The 18,480-nt window shown below is 61.1% G+C and overlaps 1 protein-coding gene across 2 annotated transcripts; it reads right to left on the bottom strand.

Annotated features, from left to right (window-relative positions):
• Positions 1 to 6,070: 6,070 nt before the first annotated feature.
• CCND1 (cyclin D1) lies at positions 6,071 to 17,319 on the bottom strand. 2 transcript variants are annotated; one of them, XM_027090274.1, is made up of 5 exons: positions 16,889 to 17,319; positions 15,116 to 15,424; positions 14,429 to 14,588; positions 10,399 to 10,547; positions 6,071 to 7,801 (listed from the first exon to the last, which is right to left on the bottom strand). In XM_027090274.1, the coding sequence occupies exons 1-5, from the start codon at positions 17,084 to 17,086 to the stop codon at positions 7,637 to 7,639; spliced, it is 981 nt and encodes a 326-aa protein (XP_026946075.1). In that variant the 5' UTR covers positions 17,087 to 17,319; the 3' UTR covers positions 6,071 to 7,636. The 2 variants fall into 2 exon arrangements, with proteins under 2 accessions (XP_026946075.1, XP_026946076.1); XM_027090275.1 differs by having other exon boundaries at positions 7,479 to 7,801; positions 15,116 to 15,331; positions 16,889 to 17,219.
• Positions 17,320 to 18,480: the final 1,161 nt, after the last annotated feature.

Here is an 18,480-nt window from a genome sequence, read left to right as displayed (position 1 = left end):
GAGGGAAATAAGGATGGCCTCGACCACCCCCCGGGGACCAGCGGGGCCTCCTTGCACACCTGGACGATGCATGGGATGGTGGTGGTCACACTGACAGTGTGGTGACGTTTACTGAGTGATGCCTGTGCACCAGGCACTGTGCTCAATGCTTCATGGACGTCGAGCCATTGGTCCTCGCGTCACCCCAGGAGGCGGTCACTGAACAGATTGACTGAGCCCCGCTTTCGTGCTGGGTGTGTCACAGATGCTAGGGTGCCCTCTCGGAGCCGCCCTTCTTACAGACGTGACTGTCCCCATTTTATGCGTGAGAAAGTTGAGGCCCAGAAGGCGAAGCCGCACAGCCTGAAAGTTGCAGAGCTGAGATCCAACTCCTGGGTCTTTTCCTCTAAAATGTGCTCACGTGTGAGAGTGTTTTTCAAACAACGACTGGCCACGTCAGACGACACTGCCAGCACGCCTGGCCGCCCTTCTCCAGGCCGGCTGACCGAGACACTGCCCTGGCCGCAGGGGCCGCTGACTTCAAGTCTTGGACGTGGGTGGACCTGACCTCGACCCCTGGGCCTCCTGGCAAAGCAGGGCCGCCCCGAGTGCACGCACTGACCGTCGGGTGAAAAATACTCAAATGAAGACTTCGTGCGTTTTCTTCGAGCCCATTTTTGAAGACCTCGTTCTCGGCAAGGCAACCAAGCTGACTGCCGGGGGCCCAGGCCCCAGAGACACAAACTCGGCCACTGGCCTGGCTTGGTCAGCTCCCCGCCATGTGATCCTGGCTCAGTTACTTCACCTCTCTGGGCCCCGGTTTACTCGTCCCCAGCAGGAGTCGGCTCACTCCCACCCTCAGCCCAGATCCTGCCTGGCTGTGCTCGTTGCCGTACTGTCCTCCGTGGCTGCCTGCTCCGTGCAGTGGAGTAGAGGAGCTGGATGGAGACCATGGCCAGCAAAGCCCCAAACACTCCCTATCTGGCCCTTTGTGGAGAAGCCTGCCCACCCTTGACCTGGAAGATGGGAATACTTGTACCTGCGAGAGGAACGTGGGCTCCACAGGGCCCCCTCACCAGTGTGTCCCCTGCCTGTCACCAACCCCTGGGGGCTGTTTCAAGATTTAGGGAGAGGACTTCCCCGGCCGTCCAGTGGTTAAGACTCTGCACTCCCAATGCAGGGGGCACGGGTTAGATCCCTGGTCAGGGAACTAAGATTCCGTATGCCCTGCGGCACGGCCGTAAAAACAAAACAACAACAACAAAAAGATGTGGGAGAAATGGTGTGTTTGGCCCTTAGCACAGTGCCCAGCCCCCAGTACGTGCTGAGTGACCTTAAGCTACTGTCCTCCTGCGATGGGACCAGGCAAGGAACACTGCCCGGCGTGCTCGGCGGGCTTGGGGTCCAGAATGTGGGTAGACCCTCTAGCTAGACGGGTCTGCTCTAGAGGGACCGCCCTGGGGAGGCTGTCTCGCTGCTAGTTGAAACTTGAAAGGATTAACAGACGCTGCCGTCTCTGATAGGCTCTGGGCCGATGGCAGCCCTTGAGCCAAGAGCTTCCCCATCCTCCTGTGCGCCCTGTGAGTGGCGGTGACAATGCCCCCGGATGCGGGCCTCCGGCCCTCGTCCCTGGTGCTGCCCGCCCACCAGCCGTGGCTATTGTCTGCTGGGCCGAGGTGTGGCTCAGGGCAGGGGCCGGCGGGCAGGGGGACTGTGGGAACGGATTAGAGGCCAGGGGCTTGCGTCCCCTCTGCATAAACTCCTGATCAAAGACATTCCTGGGCTGACAGAGCCCTGTGCATGGCGGAGGCCAGCCCAGCGTGCGGGACACATGCCTCATGCAGCCGCCCCCCGGAGTTGGGATTGGCCTCGTGGTGGGACAGCCGAGCCCTGCTGCTGCCGGGCTTCCAGGAGGGACGGGCTCAGAGGGAAGGTGGGGAGCCTGGCGCCCAGGGTCCCAGCAGTACCCACCTCTGCAAACACGCCTGCCCTGGGGCCCCTCGAATCTGGGGCCCTGGCAGGGAACTGACTCGCCTTAGTGCCCAGGCTGTGTCCCGGGGCTTATCGGGCCTCGTCAGGGCGATGAGGTGCTCCCGGCCGCTGGGGAGCCCCCCGGCCCCCGAGTCCGCACCGCACCCAGGTCAGGCAGGGCCCAGCCCTCGGCAGCTCACAAAGCCCGCAGCCCGCACGTGGCCCTACTGCTCAGCGCCGCTGCGTGCAGGCGGGGTGCAGGGCGTGGGCAGAGAAGGACCAGCCGGACAGCTGTCCCCAAGGGCTCACAGCCCAGAGGGGAAACACCACGTGTAATGGCTCCTGGACCACCAGAGCCACCTGGCTGGGGCAGGGTGGAGAACACCGCAGAGTCTTACATGAGCCTGGGGGAGAGCAGGGGGTGGGCACTCCAGCACAAAACTGGAGGCCGGAAGTAGTCTGGTGTGTCCTGCAGTCCCCTGGGCAGAAACTTCGGGGAATGAGGAGTCTGAGGCTGGGGGAGACGGGGGGTGAGGCTGGAGAGATGGGCCAGGTCCCAGGACCCCAGATGGAGCCGGAAGGAGCTAGAAGCCCCACGGGGTTCTGGCAGAGGGTGGTGGGCCCGCCTGGGGCAGGGAGACTGGCTGGGAGGCAGGGAGGCCCCAGGTGAGTGGCTGTGGGCCCGAGTGAGAGCAGGCGTTCGGGCTTCCGGGAGGGGCAGTGGAGTGGACACGGAAGGCTTTGTCTCCAAAGGCCAGTTTTTGTTTTCCTGATATGCACAGGGCAGCCAGACCCCCATGGGGGGGGTCCCCATGAGAGGATGCCCGAGCTGACGTGGGCGGTTGGAGAGGTCTGGGCCCGTGGCATAACTGAGAGAAAAGCCTGCTGCCCCTCCTCCGGGGGCCTCACGGCCGGGGAGACGGCCCTGGGGGGCTCCGGGCCCCTCCTCACTCGGCCCAAACCCTCTGTGTACTTTGGGTCCCATCTGCGCCCCTGCCCCTGCCTCCCCCCGCCTCCCCCTGTGCCTCACAGGCCACCTCCCCGTCACGCCCTCTTCCTTTCCACTGTCCGACCTGTCAGCCCACAAACAGATTTTCCACCTGCAACATTAGAAACCATCAAACAGCCCCGCAGGTCTGGCGTCCTGTGCGTCCAGCTGCCAGTGCAGTGCAGGCCGGCCCCCCGGCCTCCGCTGCCCAGATTCTCACTGGAACTTAATGCAGTCAGAGTGTTGGCCCTGCTCCTCAAGATAGCCCGAGGCCCTTGTGGCGTCGCAGCCTCGCTTGGGCCCCTCTGTACGCCCATGGTCATCGATGTCATCGGGCCCTGGTGCTGGCACAGACTAGCGGGTCCCCGGGGCTGAGCCACCGCGGTGGTGCAGAGCAGGCCCTGGGCTTCAGGGCACCTCCCGAGGCTCTGACCATCGCTCGGTCCCCTTTCAGAGCACCCTGTAGGCCCCGGGGGCAGGGGCCTTGCCCCACGTCCCCACCCAGCCGGCGAGGGACTGGGGCAGGGAGGCAGCAGTTCTGGCGCCTGCACACCCCACCTCCTCCCAGAAACTCCAGGCCCCACCGACCCTGCGGGCACCCCCTGGGCAGGCTGGCCCACGGCACGCGCTTCGTTAGGGCTGCGGCGAACTGACCTGGCAGCCAGTGCCATCCTTGGCGCGTGACCCAGGCCTCCTCCGGGCTCTGGAGCGCTCGCTGAATGCTCAGCTGGGGGGTGAGGGCACCTTGGGGAGCTCCCGGCTCTGGGAAGAGGCCCCGGCCCCGCAGAGCTGGGACCAAAATTCATTTCCCACCTCCACCGGCTTTGGGAACGCGGCCAGTTCGCAGGCATCTGGAGCCCAAAGGTGGACGTCACAGGTGTCCACCAGGCCTCCCAGGTCGCCGGGTCCATGTGAAAGGCCACTGGACCGCTGCCCGGACACTGGCGTCGTTCCCCCCTGCCCCGAGCTCAGGGCACCTTGGGGCCATGATTCACCCAGAGCAAACAGCACTTTGTGCCAGAAGAGGGTTAGCGCATTCATTTACTTTCCTATCTGCAAATAACCTGGGAGGGCGAACTGGCCAGACGTGGGCTGGGAGGCGGCTGATCGACGGGGCTCACGTCACCCGGGCCAGAGCCGTAGTCTGAGGTGGTCGGGGCCGCCTGCGAGCCGTCCTCAAACTCTGGAGGGGGTCCACGCGGCCCTCTCCCACTACTGACCTCTGGTCCGGATTTCCTCCTGGCTGGGAGGGAATCACACCCTCCTTCTGCATCACCAGGGGACCGCTGGCCACGTCTGGAGGGATTTTTGTGGTCACGACCGGGGTCGGTCCTGTCATCTAGCGGGTGGAGGCCGGGGATGCAGCCCAACAGCCCACGGTGCCCAGGGCAGCCCCCCATGACAGAGGATGGCCTGGCCCCGGCGTCCGCAGGGCCGAGGCGGGCCCCCTACCCGCCTGCCACCCCCATCCAAGGAACTTGGGGCGCATGGCCCTGGCTCCCTGCCCGCCCCAGGAAACAGACAAGCGGACACTGCACTGGGGTTTTACCAATTTTATTTCTAGACTTTTCACGTTTGTCTTGTTTCCTGCTGGAAACGTGCCGGTTACATGTCTGTGCTGGGAAACACCGTGGTGTGCAACCAGAAACACGCACAGACCCCCAGGTGCCTGCCCGCCCGGACCCTCAGACTTGCTGGTCACGGGACAGACCTCCTGTGCTCCCGGACCTGCCACTGGCCTTTGGCCTTAGAGCACACACATCTCACCCCCCCACCACGGACAGACCGTCCCTCACGGACCCCGTTTGGTTCAGACAGAGACGCCGCAGCCAGAATGGTTGAGGTAAGCGGAAGCAGTGTTCCTGCAGGGGTGGGGTGGGGCGGGGCGGGTTTGCACCTGCCAATGGCCTTGAAGCGCACGGGCTGCCCCGCCTGGGGCCGCCGCGGACGGTGCAAATCCAAATCCTTTTGGTTCGGCAGCGTGTCAGGCGGCTCTCGGGCACACAGCACTGTTGGCTGGCTTCGTTAAGATCTGAAGTCTCTTTAAAGGAGCATTTGCTATAATGACCAGAACAACAAACAGAACACTAATAACAGATACAACGCACCCCGAACTGTGACACAGGCCAGAAGCGATTCCACTCATGCCAAATGACCGACTCCTACAGCACAGCACCACAGTGGCACATGAAGACATACTTGTTACAATAATAATAATAATAATAATAATGCAACTTTCATAGCTATACGCAAAGAACGATACGGGCTGTAAAAACTACGATGATGGTAAATCCCAGGTCAGATGGGGAGTCCAGCATAACAGGCGCAGGGCAAAGGAAACGGACATGGCCTGTCTCCAGAGACGCCCGGGGGGGTCCTCGTGAACGCGGCCCGGCGGGGTGGGGATCCCCCACCAGGTCCTTTTTGGGATCTCGTCCGCGTGTCTGTCTGCCGAAGCAGCAGACAGAGCCTGACCACCTGGTCTGCAAAATGGCTAAGTGAAGCTTGAGGTAATTGTGAAACAGGAACCTTTTTGGAATAGAGCAGTAATCACATTAAGTCAAAATTGATCACATAAAAAAAAAAAAAAAAAAAACAACAACAACAACGCTACCAAAAACAAAAGGCATCCGTAATACATTTTTTCTATGAGAAAATTCAAACTAGAACATGGCAGTATATGACATTGTAAAACAAAAAAAAACTGATTCTCCAATAGCAGCAAAACAATGTGAAAGATAAGAGAAGCGATATGCATCTGTTTCCAAACTGTACTGGGAAGTCATCGGTAGCAGCGAATAAAGAAAAATGGAGCCGCAGCCTGTCCCTCGCGTGGTCCCCGCCCACCTCCCCTCCACACACTTCCTCCCTCACCTCCTCGCTCCCTTCAACACTCCCTACAGAATAATTACAAAAACGAACATAGCCAAGATGTGCAAATTATCTAGCGGTCGCTAAATTTCTTTTTTGAAAGGAGGGTTCGGGGATGAGATCGTATTGGAACTGAACTCGGAACTGAACTTGTTTCCAGCATCCTAATTGTGCTTATAACTCTGACACCTGTCCAGTTGGATCCCTCTGCGAAAAGCCAATCGGGCCAAATTAGCCAAATCCACGTCTTTGTGTTTTTTCCTCGGGATTTTTTTCCCTCTCTTATAAAAGGACCTAACTTGAACAAACTGTCCTACACCTGCAACATCTAACGCAGAAAAGTGTGTGTGTGTGTGTGTGTGTGTGTGTGTGTATCAGGGGAGACTGCATTACTTTATAAATCATACTGGCCTTACGAACATCCTCTGCAATAAATATTCTTTTTAGCCTTAACTATAAATTATATATTTTAGTGTTTAAAAACCTTCCGTGGCAAAACATCTGAAGAGAACTCTGAAACTGCTGGTTCTCTAGGTAAACCTTTAAGGCCCCTACTTTCAAACACCAGTTGGCACGGAAGGATTCCTAAACTTCAACTTCTCTACAGAAAAGGAAAGGAACACATCATCCTGGCAGTGTGAGAATGAATGCACGTTTTCTTCTCCTTGACCGGAACCCAGCCCTCCAAAACATCATCTCCCTTTCGCTAACACCATATCAACAAGCACCTGCCTCGCCGTCCTGTCTGCACCCAAGTACTGGAATATTCCCAAACCATTCCATTAAGAAACCGTTCTCCGCCCCCTCCACACACAACATACACAGAGATGTCACCTAGAGACTGAAAGTGCTTTGAAATGGAATGGTTTTGGAATATTGAGAAGGAACAAAAAACAAAAACCAAAAAACGAAAAAAAAACAGCTGTAGACTTCACCTGGATGTGAGCAGGCTGCAGATCTGTTGGGTGAAAAACCAGCACCTCATAAACAGGTAACTACAAAAATATGAAGATTATAAAAATAGAATATATTAGGTCACTATTGCGGTCTCTCTTTCTAGTAGCGGACGCTAGGAGTCGGAGGTGGCCTTCCGTCACCGAGGCGCAGGCTGGCGCCCGCAAACCCCTCAGGTGGTTGGTCCACAGGCAGAAAGAGGATCAGGCCTTGAAAATGCCGAACTCTACGCTACCCTAGCCGAGAGGTTACATCAGCCATCGACAAGGTGAAGGTTACATGCCTACCTATGAAATAAAATAAACAAATGACTTATAAAGTGACTACATGCATAAGCGAGATACAGGATGCCTAGAACAGCCTTAAAGCTCTGCCCCTGGGAAAAGCACACGGGTAGAGTTCTATCTAAAACCCTCTTCTACTTTAAAAACGGGTTGTGGACTTCCTATTTTTTTTTTCAAACGTTTTTATGCTTTTTGTTTGTTTGAAACACATAAAGAATCAAATCTAATCCTCCCCTGCAGACTCGCTTCTTGTGTTAACGCCTATCCTTATAACACAGAGACACAAACACATGAATATAAAAACTAGTTGATTACGGGGTATACAATCTTCTATTTTTGTAGCACAACCCTCCTCCCCCTCCAGCTCAGGGTTATGCAAATTCTATTTTTTCCTCTCCTTTTTTTTTTTTTTTTCTTAAAGATAGGTTTTCGGGGACGTTTCTTTTCTTTTGCTTAACTCAGAGACAGAAGGGAGAAAGAGCAAAGGAAAACACCAAGACACTGAGGGGCGGGCTGCCTTCCGACGGCGACTGGGCCTGAGCGGCTCCGTCCGCCGAGCCCGGCCGGCCCCGCTCCCGCCGCGGTGCCCTCAAATGTCCACGTCGCGCACGTCGGTGGGCGTGCAGGCCAGGTCCGCCTCGTCCTCCTCCTCCCCCTCCTCCGCGGCCTTGGGGTCCAAGTTCTGCTGCTGGGCCTGGCGCAGGCTGGACTCCAGGAGGGCCTCGATCTGCTCCTGGCAGGCGCGGAGGCAGTCCTGCACGAGACAGGTCCTCAGGAGGCGGCCCGCGGCGAGGGGCCCCTTCCCAATGCTCACCGAAAACGCCGCCTCCCCCAAACCCAGGAAGCCGCCGCCCAGACCCCAGGATCGACAGTGGGGACCCTGTTTGCCCACCAGCTGCCCTCCCGGCCTGAAAAGCCCACGTCAACCAGGCCACGGTGAGCCCACTCGGGACCCAAGGGCTCTGGTGGACACAGACGCTCCTGCCCACCTGCCCCGAATCCCCTGCCTGCCCGGCCGCTCGCTGGAACTCCTCGCCGGGGCTCTCATCTCTGGGCCCAGGTCCCCACCAGCCCCACTGCTGCCCTCCGCGAATTCAGCGCCATCTGATCCAGGATGGGGAGGCCCTCTGAGGCCCACTTTTCGGACTTAACCTCTGCCGTGTCAGCCCTCGCAGTGAACCCAGCATTCCGTGATGAATGGCCGTCAAAAGCGTTAGGCCGTGCTTGACCGAGGATGAATGCTGGGTGGCCCCGGGGCCTTTATCCCCTGTCCTCTCCCGTTCGGGCCTGCGTCCTGGGAGACGCTCTGGCCGCGCACAGCTCCCGGCAGCGACCACCCCGCGTGTTCAATGGAGAGGAGGAACCCCGGAGGCCGGGGGCCTCTCCTGGTCCCACCACGGGCACATCTCCCAGCAGCTCGAAGGTGCCGCCCACAGCCGGGCAGTCGCGGCTCCCGGATCTGAACAGAGAGGCTGCCCCAACTCCTGGGATGCCACACGGGGCTTCTGTTCTAGAGCCAGGGAAAGGCTCCAGGGCAGCCTGGGAAACAGACCCATGCCTTTCCCACAGGAACGAGGTTCAGCACGGAGAAGGCACTGCTAACTTCCTCCTAGATGGGGCTGGAAACGGTGCGCCCCGCCCCAAAGAAGTAAAGCCAGGCCAGGAGGGCTTCTGAATGAATCCCTGGAGATCTCCCAAGGGGACAGGGCTTATGGGGCCGGGGGGCTTTCCTACCCACCCTTTCAGTATTCGTCACGGCAAAGGAGGAGGCAGGGTAGGTGCCAAAGGCCCCATTTTACAGAGGAGGAAACTGAGGCCCAAGGCTCCTGACGGCCTCCTCAGGCTCTGATCCAAACACCCACCACGGCCTACTGAGGCCCGAGAGCCTCCACCCACCCACTGAAGGCAGCCCCCCAGAGGTGGCTCCCTGGCCCCTGTAACCTGGGGGGCCGCGCTGTGGAGCGGAGAGCAGAGGCGTACAGGAGGGGCCTCCCCTCTGCAGGTCCCGGCGCATCCTCCAGCTCCACGGCCCATGCTTCCTCCTCCCAGCAGCCCGCTTGGTACTGCAGCCTCACCCCGTGAAGAGCAGACTGTGACCACGGGGCCAGCTCTAGGGATGGGCAGACGCGGCCACGCCCCGGGGCCTCCACAGCCCAGAATTTGCTCATCTGAGCTCAGCGACATTTGTCACCCGGTCACCAGACTGACGAATTTCAGCCTCAACTGATTCCTCCCACCATTCCTCAGCCGTAGGGCATTTTGCTTCAGATCTAATTAAAATAATCTCTATTCAGATAAGGGATCACACAGCGATTTCCTACCACTGTCTGTAGACAGCGCTGTTTGTGGCATTTCTAGCTGGGGGACGGCGCTGGCCCTGGCAGCCAGGCGAGGATGCCTCCCCCTCCCAGGGGGCCACCGAGCTGCCCGTGCCTACAAACAAGAAGGCATCCTCCTCTGGGGGTCACGCAGGCTGGTGGCCAAGCACCGCTGGCAGAGAACAGGCAGGCATCCGTCTCACACCAGCTTTCCTCCCCGAGCCTCCTGGGCGCTCGAGGGTGGACCGCCAGACGCGGCTGGAGCCGGACCCGGACCGGGGATCGGGGTCAAGGTGGTCACTGGCTCCTACTCGGGACACTAGTGGGGCCTGGCAGTGACCCCCGCCACCAACCTCGCTGGTCTAATTTGGTGAAGCCCCAAACCCTTGTAATTGTTATTTTAATTCTTTGAGCAAAGAAAAGAAAAGAATGGGGAATAAGACAGTGGCATTTTTAAGTAAAAAGATACAATGGACTCCAGCTTCCAAAGCAGCAGCCTCTCAAAGGGGGTCATAAAAACAAGTTGTCTGTACCAGGCCCATTGTGGATGGGAGACCTCACAGGGGCCCCTGTAAAGCGGCCATTTGTCGGGAGTCCACGCTGTCGCCCAGACAAAGCTCGACGGGGCCTCACCCCACACACCATTAGGGCACGGATCATTGACCCGGCCTGCCGTGTGGCCCCTCTTCCTGACGGCCCCCCGCCACGACCCCAGGAGGGGTTAAGGCTCCTGGGCGCCCCTGGGGCCACCAGAAGCCTGGGAGGACCCTCCCGCCCATCGCAGGTTCTGGGAGGTGTTTCTCCTCCCCCAGGAGCCCCCCAGGAGACGGGGTGGAGTGGCCCCCGGGCAGCGTGTGCCAGGGCCACGGCCAGGTCCTGTGCCTCTGGACGCAGGTGGCTGCCTGTCCCCCACGTGGCCCCAGCCTCTGCCACTTTCCACCGGACGACTGCAGCTTGGGCCTCCCAGGCCCTGGATGCTTCTAGTACCCGGTGCCGGACAGGCCCCCCAGCCAGCGCCGGAGCGGTTACTTACCGGGTCACACCTGATCACTTTGGAGAGGAACCGCGTCAGGCGGTGATAGGACAGGAAGCTGTTGGCGCTTCCCAGGTGCAGGCCTTGCACCGCGGCCACCACGCTCCCGGCAGCCACCATGGAGGGCGGGTTGGAAATGAACTTCACATCTGCGGAGAGCGAGGGAGGCAAAGGGGTTGTGAGTGGGGACGCAGCAGGACCCCTGTGACCCGGACCCCCCTGAGGCCCTGTCCCGCAGATGGCTGGTCTTGAGGGGGTGGTCAGGAAGTGGGCGCCAGCAGGGGCAGAAGCCGGGCCGGACTCTCTGACCACGAGCTTGTGATGCTCATTTAACAACAGCAGAGGGACTTGCCTGGTGGCGCAGTGGTTAAGCCTCCGCGCTCCCAGCGCAGGGGGCCTGGGTTGGATCCCTGGTCAGGGAACTAGATCCCACAGGCATGCTGCAACTAAGAGTTTGCGTGCCACAACTAAGGAGCCCGAGTACTGCAACTAAGACCCAGTGCAACCAAATAAATAATGGTAAAAAAACAAAAAACCTCCCCATCCCCTTCCCCACCCCCCGCCGCAAACAGCAGAAATGCTAAGCAAGAGAACAGCTGCTGGAAGAGACAACGGGGGGGTGGGTGGGGGAGGAGGCACAGTGGCCTCTGCAGAGGGGTCATCGCTCACTCCCTTCTCTTAGCACGTGAGCCTGTGAATGTATCACTTATTCACAAAAGCCCGACGAAAAGAAAACCCGCAAGGAAGCAGACGCGTCCCCTACAACACTAACCCCAAGTACCTGCGCTGCCAGGTCCCAGGGGGAGTGGCCGTCTTGCACATGGGAAGATGGGCCCAGGGAAGCCCCCACTGCCCTCAGATGCTTATCCCCACTTCATCTGCCTCCAGGGACACGGCAGGGCTACAGCGTTACTTCATCTGCCCGTCCTCAGCAGCTCTCCGCAAACTGCTGGGAAACCCTGCACCTCTGGGCAGGTGGGCTCCAGGGTCACCTCCTGGCAGCTCTCCGCAAACTGCTGGGAAACCCTGCACCTCGGGGCAGGTGGGCTCCAGGGTCACCTCCTGACAGCTCACTGACATGGGAACTTCTGGTTTCCCTCCTGGCAGCACACTCGTCACGGACGTGAGGACACCTAAGAGGTGACCCAGCGCCTGTGGGCCGCCTTTCTGTTGCTCCCAACGAGAAACTCCTGGCAGGGAAGGCCACCGATTTCAGCATCTGAACCAGGGGGCCTCTCAGTGTGGAGCCGGGCCCTAGAAGGTCAGCCCCTACCCCCTCATCCTGTGCCCAGGAACTGGACGGTGAGCTGAGTGGGAGGGCACTGGGCACAAAGGGAGTGTGCGGCCCCCGGGGGCTGGGGGCCCCCCCGCCCCTCCCACTGGCCTGAGAATAAACAGCCAGGGCCTCTCATTCAGCGGAGCGGGAGCCAGCAGAGGGGTGGGAAGAAGAAAGGCAGCCAGGCGGCCACACTGACGGGGCGACAAAGCTGCTGCTGGGCGCTCCGACCACTTGAAAAAGCAAGTCCCTCACAAGGCGCGCCCTCTCTCCCCTTTAAACGGGACCAGTTCCACCCGGGCTGGGAGCCAGGAGCCCGGGATGAGAGGTTTTCATTGAGGCTAACCAGGACTGCACAGAAATCGCTGTGGCCAGAGCGCAGGTTCTGAGGCCGCAGCTCGAGACCCGGTCCGACAGGGAAGGAATAACTAAACGCAGGCTGTGTGTGTGTGTGTGCGCGCACGTGTGCGCGTGCCTTGGCGCGTTTATGGGCTTAGATTGAGAAGCCCGCAGGTTTCAACTCGGAAGCTCCAACAGCTGTTCCTATTCACTGCCCGGCTGCAAAGAGCCCAGCGGGCCACGGCCAGGGTGGGCATTGGAGCTGCACCGCTCCACTGACCCTGCTCAGGCCCATTCATTCAGCTCAGTTACGTGCCAACCTCAGAGGTACCTCACCGGCCGCAGCAACGCTCTACTGCGTGCATACATCCGTACACAGGTTAAAAGCAGGGCAAAACCCAACTCTGTGCATGGGGGACGTGCCCCCTCCCGCCCCCATGCACACCCGGGAACCCAGGTCTGCAGGGCGCACGGACCAGGGAGAGCAGAGGCCACCCTTCCCCCGCCGGCCCCCTGCACCGTTAAAAGGGACCCTTGCTACACGCAGAGCAAATCATCTCCCGGGACTTTCACTCAAGCCTCCACTTCACAAAATCTGTTTGCTTTTAGGCTGTAATAAGTCGATCTCATCTCGAGAGGCCCCCTTGTGACTAAGGACACTGCTGTGTGCCAGTTAGGTTCCAACGGACCAGGACCCGGTCGTGGTGGGGTGCCGCTCCCCTCCCTCCCCTGGCCTGCCTGTCCCCCACCGGGGCCCACCGAAGCTAACGCATGTGAAAAGCTGGGTCACCCCTGGCCATCCCTCCGCCTTCACCCGAGGTGTGCCCAGGCCGGGGGTGCTGGACAATCTCAGTAGCTGGACAGCCAGCACCAAGCACATTCACGGCCTCTGCGCCCGGCTTCTGCGCTGCCAGCACCCCACACGGGCTACACACCCCGCCTCCTGGGGTCCTGGGACAGGGGGAGGTCCAGGCTGCCCCAGCCACCCTGGGGGGAGGGCACGCAGGAAGTGTTCTCTGCATTATCTGCCGGAGACTTTGCCGTTTCTCTGAACCACTTTCAGCTCCATAAAAGGCTGCCGAGAAGTCCCTGGAGGCTTCTCTTCTCAGAGGCGTCCCAGCCGGAGAATGCCTCCTGCCTGCTTGCTGGGCAGGCCTGGAGGCTGAGGGGACGCGCGTGAGAGCCTCCCCCTCCCCGCCCAAGGCCGGGTGCTGCGGGGCAGGAATGCCTGGCGAGGCGGCGCCCTGACCCCTCAGATTCATCCGGGCCTCTGGTCTGCCCCCACCCCGTGGCTCGCTTGGAAGGACTCAGAAAGAGGGGTTCACGCCTTGAGCGGGCAAAAGAGGGTGGGGAGGCCAGCAGAATCTTCCCAGCTCTCCTGACCCAGACGTCAGGAGGGTGACACGAGGTGGCAGGCTGGGGGGGCTCCACCCCTTCCGGGGAGGGGGTGAAGGATGCCAGCTCCCCCCTTTGGTGCCCTGTCGCCCTCAGGTCGCACCAAGTGAGCCCCAGGCAGCTTTGACGGCTGAGGCCTGGCCAGCGGCAGAGGTGGCCCACGGCAGAGCTGGGCAGGATGGGGGCAAGGGTCCTCCGATCAGGGTCTCCGGAGGTCCTGGGCCAGCTCATGGGAGTGGAGAGGGGGAAGAGGTCGCAGGGGCTCAGGGGCAGGGCTGGGACGAGCAGGAGGCAGCACCGTGTGTCTCACTGGGTTCTGAGTGACTGGCCGTCTGGGGGCTGGGGAGAGGGCTGTGCCGGGGAGGGGCCCCCAGGGATGGTCCAGAGCGGTGCCGGGGGAAGGACGGAGGGCCTGCTGCTGCCGCCAACCACAGCAGCCCAAGCCCAGGCCGCTAGGAAGCCACTCCCAGGGCAGTGAGCTGAGCCGCCCTGCGGCGCCCCTGGCGGGGCCTCAGGCGGCCAAGCGCCTCTGTTGGCCGCCCCCGCACGAGGGCCGCTGCTGGCCGCCCAGAGCACGTGGTCCAGGCACTGCCGGCCGGCGCTCCCCACCCCTGTAGGCGCCCCTGGCAGGTGGCCCAGCCCGGGAGAGGCCAGGAGGGGGCCCCCGCAGCTCAGGCTCCTTGAGGACACGGGAAGGACTGGGGTGGGGGGAGGAGGCAGGCTAGACTGCCAAAGACAACCCCGTTCAGCATGTAGTGACCCCCGCCTGGCGTGGGGAGCAGAAGCCACATCAGCTGGACACAGGCAGGCTGCCGCCCAGCCTCAGCGGCCCGGGCCCAGGAGCCCACACCCCCTCCCTGGAGCCCCAACAAGAAGCCCAGCCCTCTGTTCCCCGGAACAGGGAAAGAGGAGAGCTTCCGAGAGCGGAGGAGCCTGGGGACCACATCCTTGGACGGGGAAACCGAGGCAGAGGGCAAGAAGCTCCTCCAGGGGCACCCAGAGGCCCGGCCGGCACCCTACCTGTGGCACAGAGGGCAACGAAGGTCTGCGCGTGTTTGCGGATGACCTGTTTGCTCTCCTCGACCACCGGCATTTTGGAGAGGAAGTGTTCAATGAAGTCGTGCGGGGTCGTGGCAGCCAAGTTCCACTTGAGTTTGTTCACCAAAACCAGCTCCATTTGCTGCGGAAATGGAGGGACACGTGCGTGAAGAGAGGCGCAGGCGCGGACCCCAGTGCAACAGGGGGCGAGGAGAAGGAATGGGGCGTGTTGGAGGGTCCGGGAAGTTGGGGGGACAACGCGCAACCCCACATCCAAACAGAGAAGGTGCCGCTCGCAAAGGCTCCCGTTCTCGATCAAGCCCACCCTCCGCGGGTGGAGACCAGAAGCCCGCGACACCTGGAACGCGAGGTCTGGTTGTTCGCGCGGGCCCCTCGCCGCCACCACCGCTAGAGGGCGCACGCCGCCCACTTTTCGCGGCGCTAGGGGCGCCGAGGCGGTGGGAGTCGGAGGGAGAGAAAGTGTGAGTGAGGTGGGGCGGCGGGGGACCCGTCAGCTCCTCGAGAGGGGCCCCACCGGTGTGGCCGCCCTCCCTGGGGGCAGAGGGTCTCTCAGCGGCCCGCGGGGGCCCCTGGCTCTCCGCACCTCCCCCACCCCCGGGGTCCCACGGCTAACGGGGCATCCGGGGGCGGTGGGGGTCCCAGGGTTACCAGCAGCTCGTCGGGCCGGATGGAGTTGTCAGTATAGATGCACAGCTTCTCGGCCGTCAGGGGGATGGTCTCCTTCATCTTCGAGGCGACGAACATGCAGGTGGCCCCCAGCAGCTGCAGGCGGCTCTTTTTCACGGGCTCCAGCGACAGGAAGCGGTCCAGGTAGTTCATGGCCAGCGGGAAGACCTCCTCCTCGCACTTCTGCTCCTCGCAGACCTGCCGGGGCACCGGGGGCCGTGACCGCCGCCACCGGGAGCGCCCGGCCCCCTCTGCGGAGACCTCGCGCCCCCCACCCGGCTCGCGCCAGGGCTGCGGGGCCCCGAGCGCGAGGAGGGTCAGGGCAGGGGGCGGCAGGAGCTGCCGCCGCCGCGCCCCCTTCCCCGAGAGTCCCCCAAACCCACCCACCCGAAACTGAAAGGGAAAGTCCCGGCAAGGCTGGCACAGTGGGGGCGGGAGTTGGCACGGCTGGCCGGCGTGTGCCGCGCGCGGGCGGCGGACCCCGGCCCGCGTGGGTGCTTCGGGACCCTCCAGGCCTGGGGTCGGCACCAAATGGGGTGCAGGGCCGTGGGGCGGGCCGCGGGGATGGGCGCCGCGCTCGCAGCGCCTGCGAGACACAAAGGTGGCGTCCCAGGCCGCCGCGCCGCATTTCCCCAGACGTCATCTTTTCAAAAAATATTTAAAAATATTAAAAAATTAACTGGGTATATAAAAAACCCCTGAAAATGACCCTCAGGCGGTCCTTTACCCAGGCCGGGGGTCGGGAGCTCGTTGCAGGCTCCAGGGAGAGCCCCAGGAATTCAAACTCGGGGGCCCCCCTTCCCCCTGGGCGCGGGCGCTGTTTCCCCTCTCGCAAGGGCACCACGCCGCACTTTTAAAAATTATTTTAAAATACTTGCGGTGCACTCAGGAGCCCACTGAAGGCCTGAAAACGTGCCCCTGGACCCCGGCTCGCTCCGGACTGGTCCCCCAAGCTGAGACCCCTGCAGAGGAGGGTCAATCCCCAGCGTCTCGGGGGCCACGCGACCTTGCAGCCCGGCGTGCTCTCCGGCCCAAGCTGGCCGTGCGGGGCGCCCCGGGACTCACTGCTTGAACAAAGGGGCCCCCTCTCCCGAGCGGGGTCCCCTCACAGCTGCCCGAGCTCTGGCCCCTCGCCCCTCCCGCCGGCTCCCGGTGGCCGCACGGCCCCTCGCGGCGGCCCCAAGCGCCTCGCCGGCCGCTCCCCACCCCCACCCTGCCCCCAATTATTAATAAACACTTTTGCTTTGCAATAAAAGAACAAAGATGGCGCATAATACTGGCACGAGCGTCCCTTGCATACGTGTCCATGGATATTAATTTAAAAATCAAATCTATGCCCCCTCCCCCTGGAGCTGGCGGCTCAGCGGCCGCGCGGCCGGGAGAAGAGGCGCAGCGGGGCTCTGGCGCAGGCGGGGACTGAGCAGTGGCGGTCCAGGCGGGGGCCGCAAAGGGCGCCCAGCCTGCGGGCCCCAACCCTGAAGCAAACTGGGGTGCCCCGGTCGTGGTTTTCGCCCAAGGTACCCCTCCTCGACCGCTGCCCCCCAAGGGAATATCCAATAACCCCACCCCCACCCCCTCCTTGTTCAAAAAATACCCAGAATATCTATATATTTCGGAACTACGATTCCTATCAACACTCTGGCAAACTTCAAAAGTTGGGGTGGGAGGGAAGGGAGGGCGATGAGTGGCAAAGAAAAGTGGGTTTGCGCAACAAGTCGCAGGAAAGTGCTAAGAGAGCCGCCCGGAGCCCCGCACCTCCAGCATCCAGGTGGCTACGATCTTCCGCATGGACGGCAGGATCTCCTTCTGCACACACTTGAAGTAGGACACCGAGGGCGCGCAGGTCTCCTCCGCCTTGAGCATGGCCCGCAGCACCCGGTCGTTGAGGAGGTTGGCATCGGGGTACGCCCGGCGGATGGTCTCCATCTCGCAGCACAGGAGCTGGTGTGCCATGGCAGGGGCTCTGCTAGGCGGCCTGGGGCGGCGGTGGGTCCGGGGCTGGGTCCGCGCTCGGCTCTAGCTCCTGCTGCCCCTCGCCGGAGCGCGCGGACGCTGCTGCTAGCTGCTACTGCGCCGACAGCCCTCTGGAGGCTCTAGGACTTTGCAACTTCCAACAAAACTCCCCTGTAGTCCGTGTGACGTTACTGTTGTTAAGCAGAGATCAAAGCCGGGCAGAGAATGGGAGCGGGAAGGGGGGGGCGGGCGCAGGGGGAGGGGGCGCGGGCGCCGAGCGCCGGGGAGCGGCGAGGGGCAGAGCCCAAAAGCCATCCCGGAGGCGCCGCGCCGGCACCGCGCGGTGTTGCCCCCGAAGCCGGGTTTTCATAGAAATGCAAATCGTCCCGAGTCTGCCTTTCTCCCCGCCGGGGAAGAGGGGTGCAGGGGGGCCTGTCGTCCCCGAGTGGGTCCCTCAGGATTTGGGGGGTTGGGTGAAGGTGGCTCTGCAGAGGGGGACAGCCAGGAGGGCGGGCAGGCCACACGCAGCCTGGGGAGACCGCATGGAGGGGGGACTCTGGAGTTCGGTGACACCCTATATCTGAGCCGGGAGAATGGGCGCATTTCCGAGAACGCCACGAGGGCACCCACGGGCGGAGAGGCAGCCTAGGAATCTTAGCGTCTACATCTTCTTTCATTTTCATTAACACGTGTAAATTTCAGGAACCATTTAACATTCAGGGACTCAGGGCAGAGCCGGCAACACTGGTGGAGGCTTCATTCCCGCACACGGGGGGGGGGGGTCGTTGCAAATGCCCAAGGGGGTAACCCTAAATGTTAAAGGACTTTCAGCCTAGCATGCGCTCGCTCAAAAAATAAAATAAAATAAAATAAATGCCCGAAAATTCCAGCAGCAGCCCAAGATGGTGGCCAGCATTTCCTTCATCCTGTCCTCCTCGCCTGGGGGAATCTGCGGGCTGTCTTCCTACCTTAGCCAGTCCATTCTTGCGGGGGTCCCCAATCCCCCCCACCCCCGCCCTGTCCCGGCAGCTAGAAAAACACCCTGAAAGGAAGGCTGCAAAATAGTGGTCTCTGTCCTGTCTCATTTTTTAAAATTAAAAATTAAGTTAAATCGCTGGAAATATTAGTCGCCTCTCCGCCTGGGACAAGACCACCGGAAGCTTCCTAATTGGTTTTGCTGGGGGTGTGGACGTCTCTTCACCTTTAGAACTTGCCCTGGGGCTGCATTCGTGAGCCTGAGGGGGATGGCGGGGGCTGGCAACAATCAGAGCAATTACAAGTTAAAGAAATGGGTGTATTGATCTGATGATTTTAAACAAAACCTATATATGTTCGTGGCTATAAGAGAGTCCCCAATATTATCGCAAACTGGTACGACATATAAAAATATATAA

This window comes from Aethalodelphis obliquidens, unplaced genomic scaffold (assembly GCF_003676395.1).
Source record: "Aethalodelphis obliquidens isolate GAN/ISIS:26980383/991018 unplaced genomic scaffold, ASM367639v1 scaffold69, whole genome shotgun sequence".
NCBI lineage: Eukaryota > Metazoa > Chordata > Mammalia > Artiodactyla > Delphinidae > Aethalodelphis > Aethalodelphis obliquidens.
This window is presented reverse-complemented; position numbering and strand designations above follow the sequence as displayed.

Bases quoted from the DNA above. Each gene is read 5' to 3' on its own strand.
- CCND1 (XM_027090274.1), bottom strand. From the start codon at position 17,086: ATGGCACACCAGCTCCTGTGCTGCGAGATGGAGACCATCCGCCGGGCG. The intron at 15,425-16,888 runs GTGCGGGGCTCC...GGGGCCCCGCAG, and splicing joins TAGCCACCTGGATGCTGGAG to CCCTGGCGCGAGCCGGGTGG. The intron at 14,589-15,115 runs GTAACCCTGGGA...CCATTTCCGCAG, and splicing joins TCCGGCCCGACGAGCTGCTG to CAAATGGAGCTGGTTTTGGT.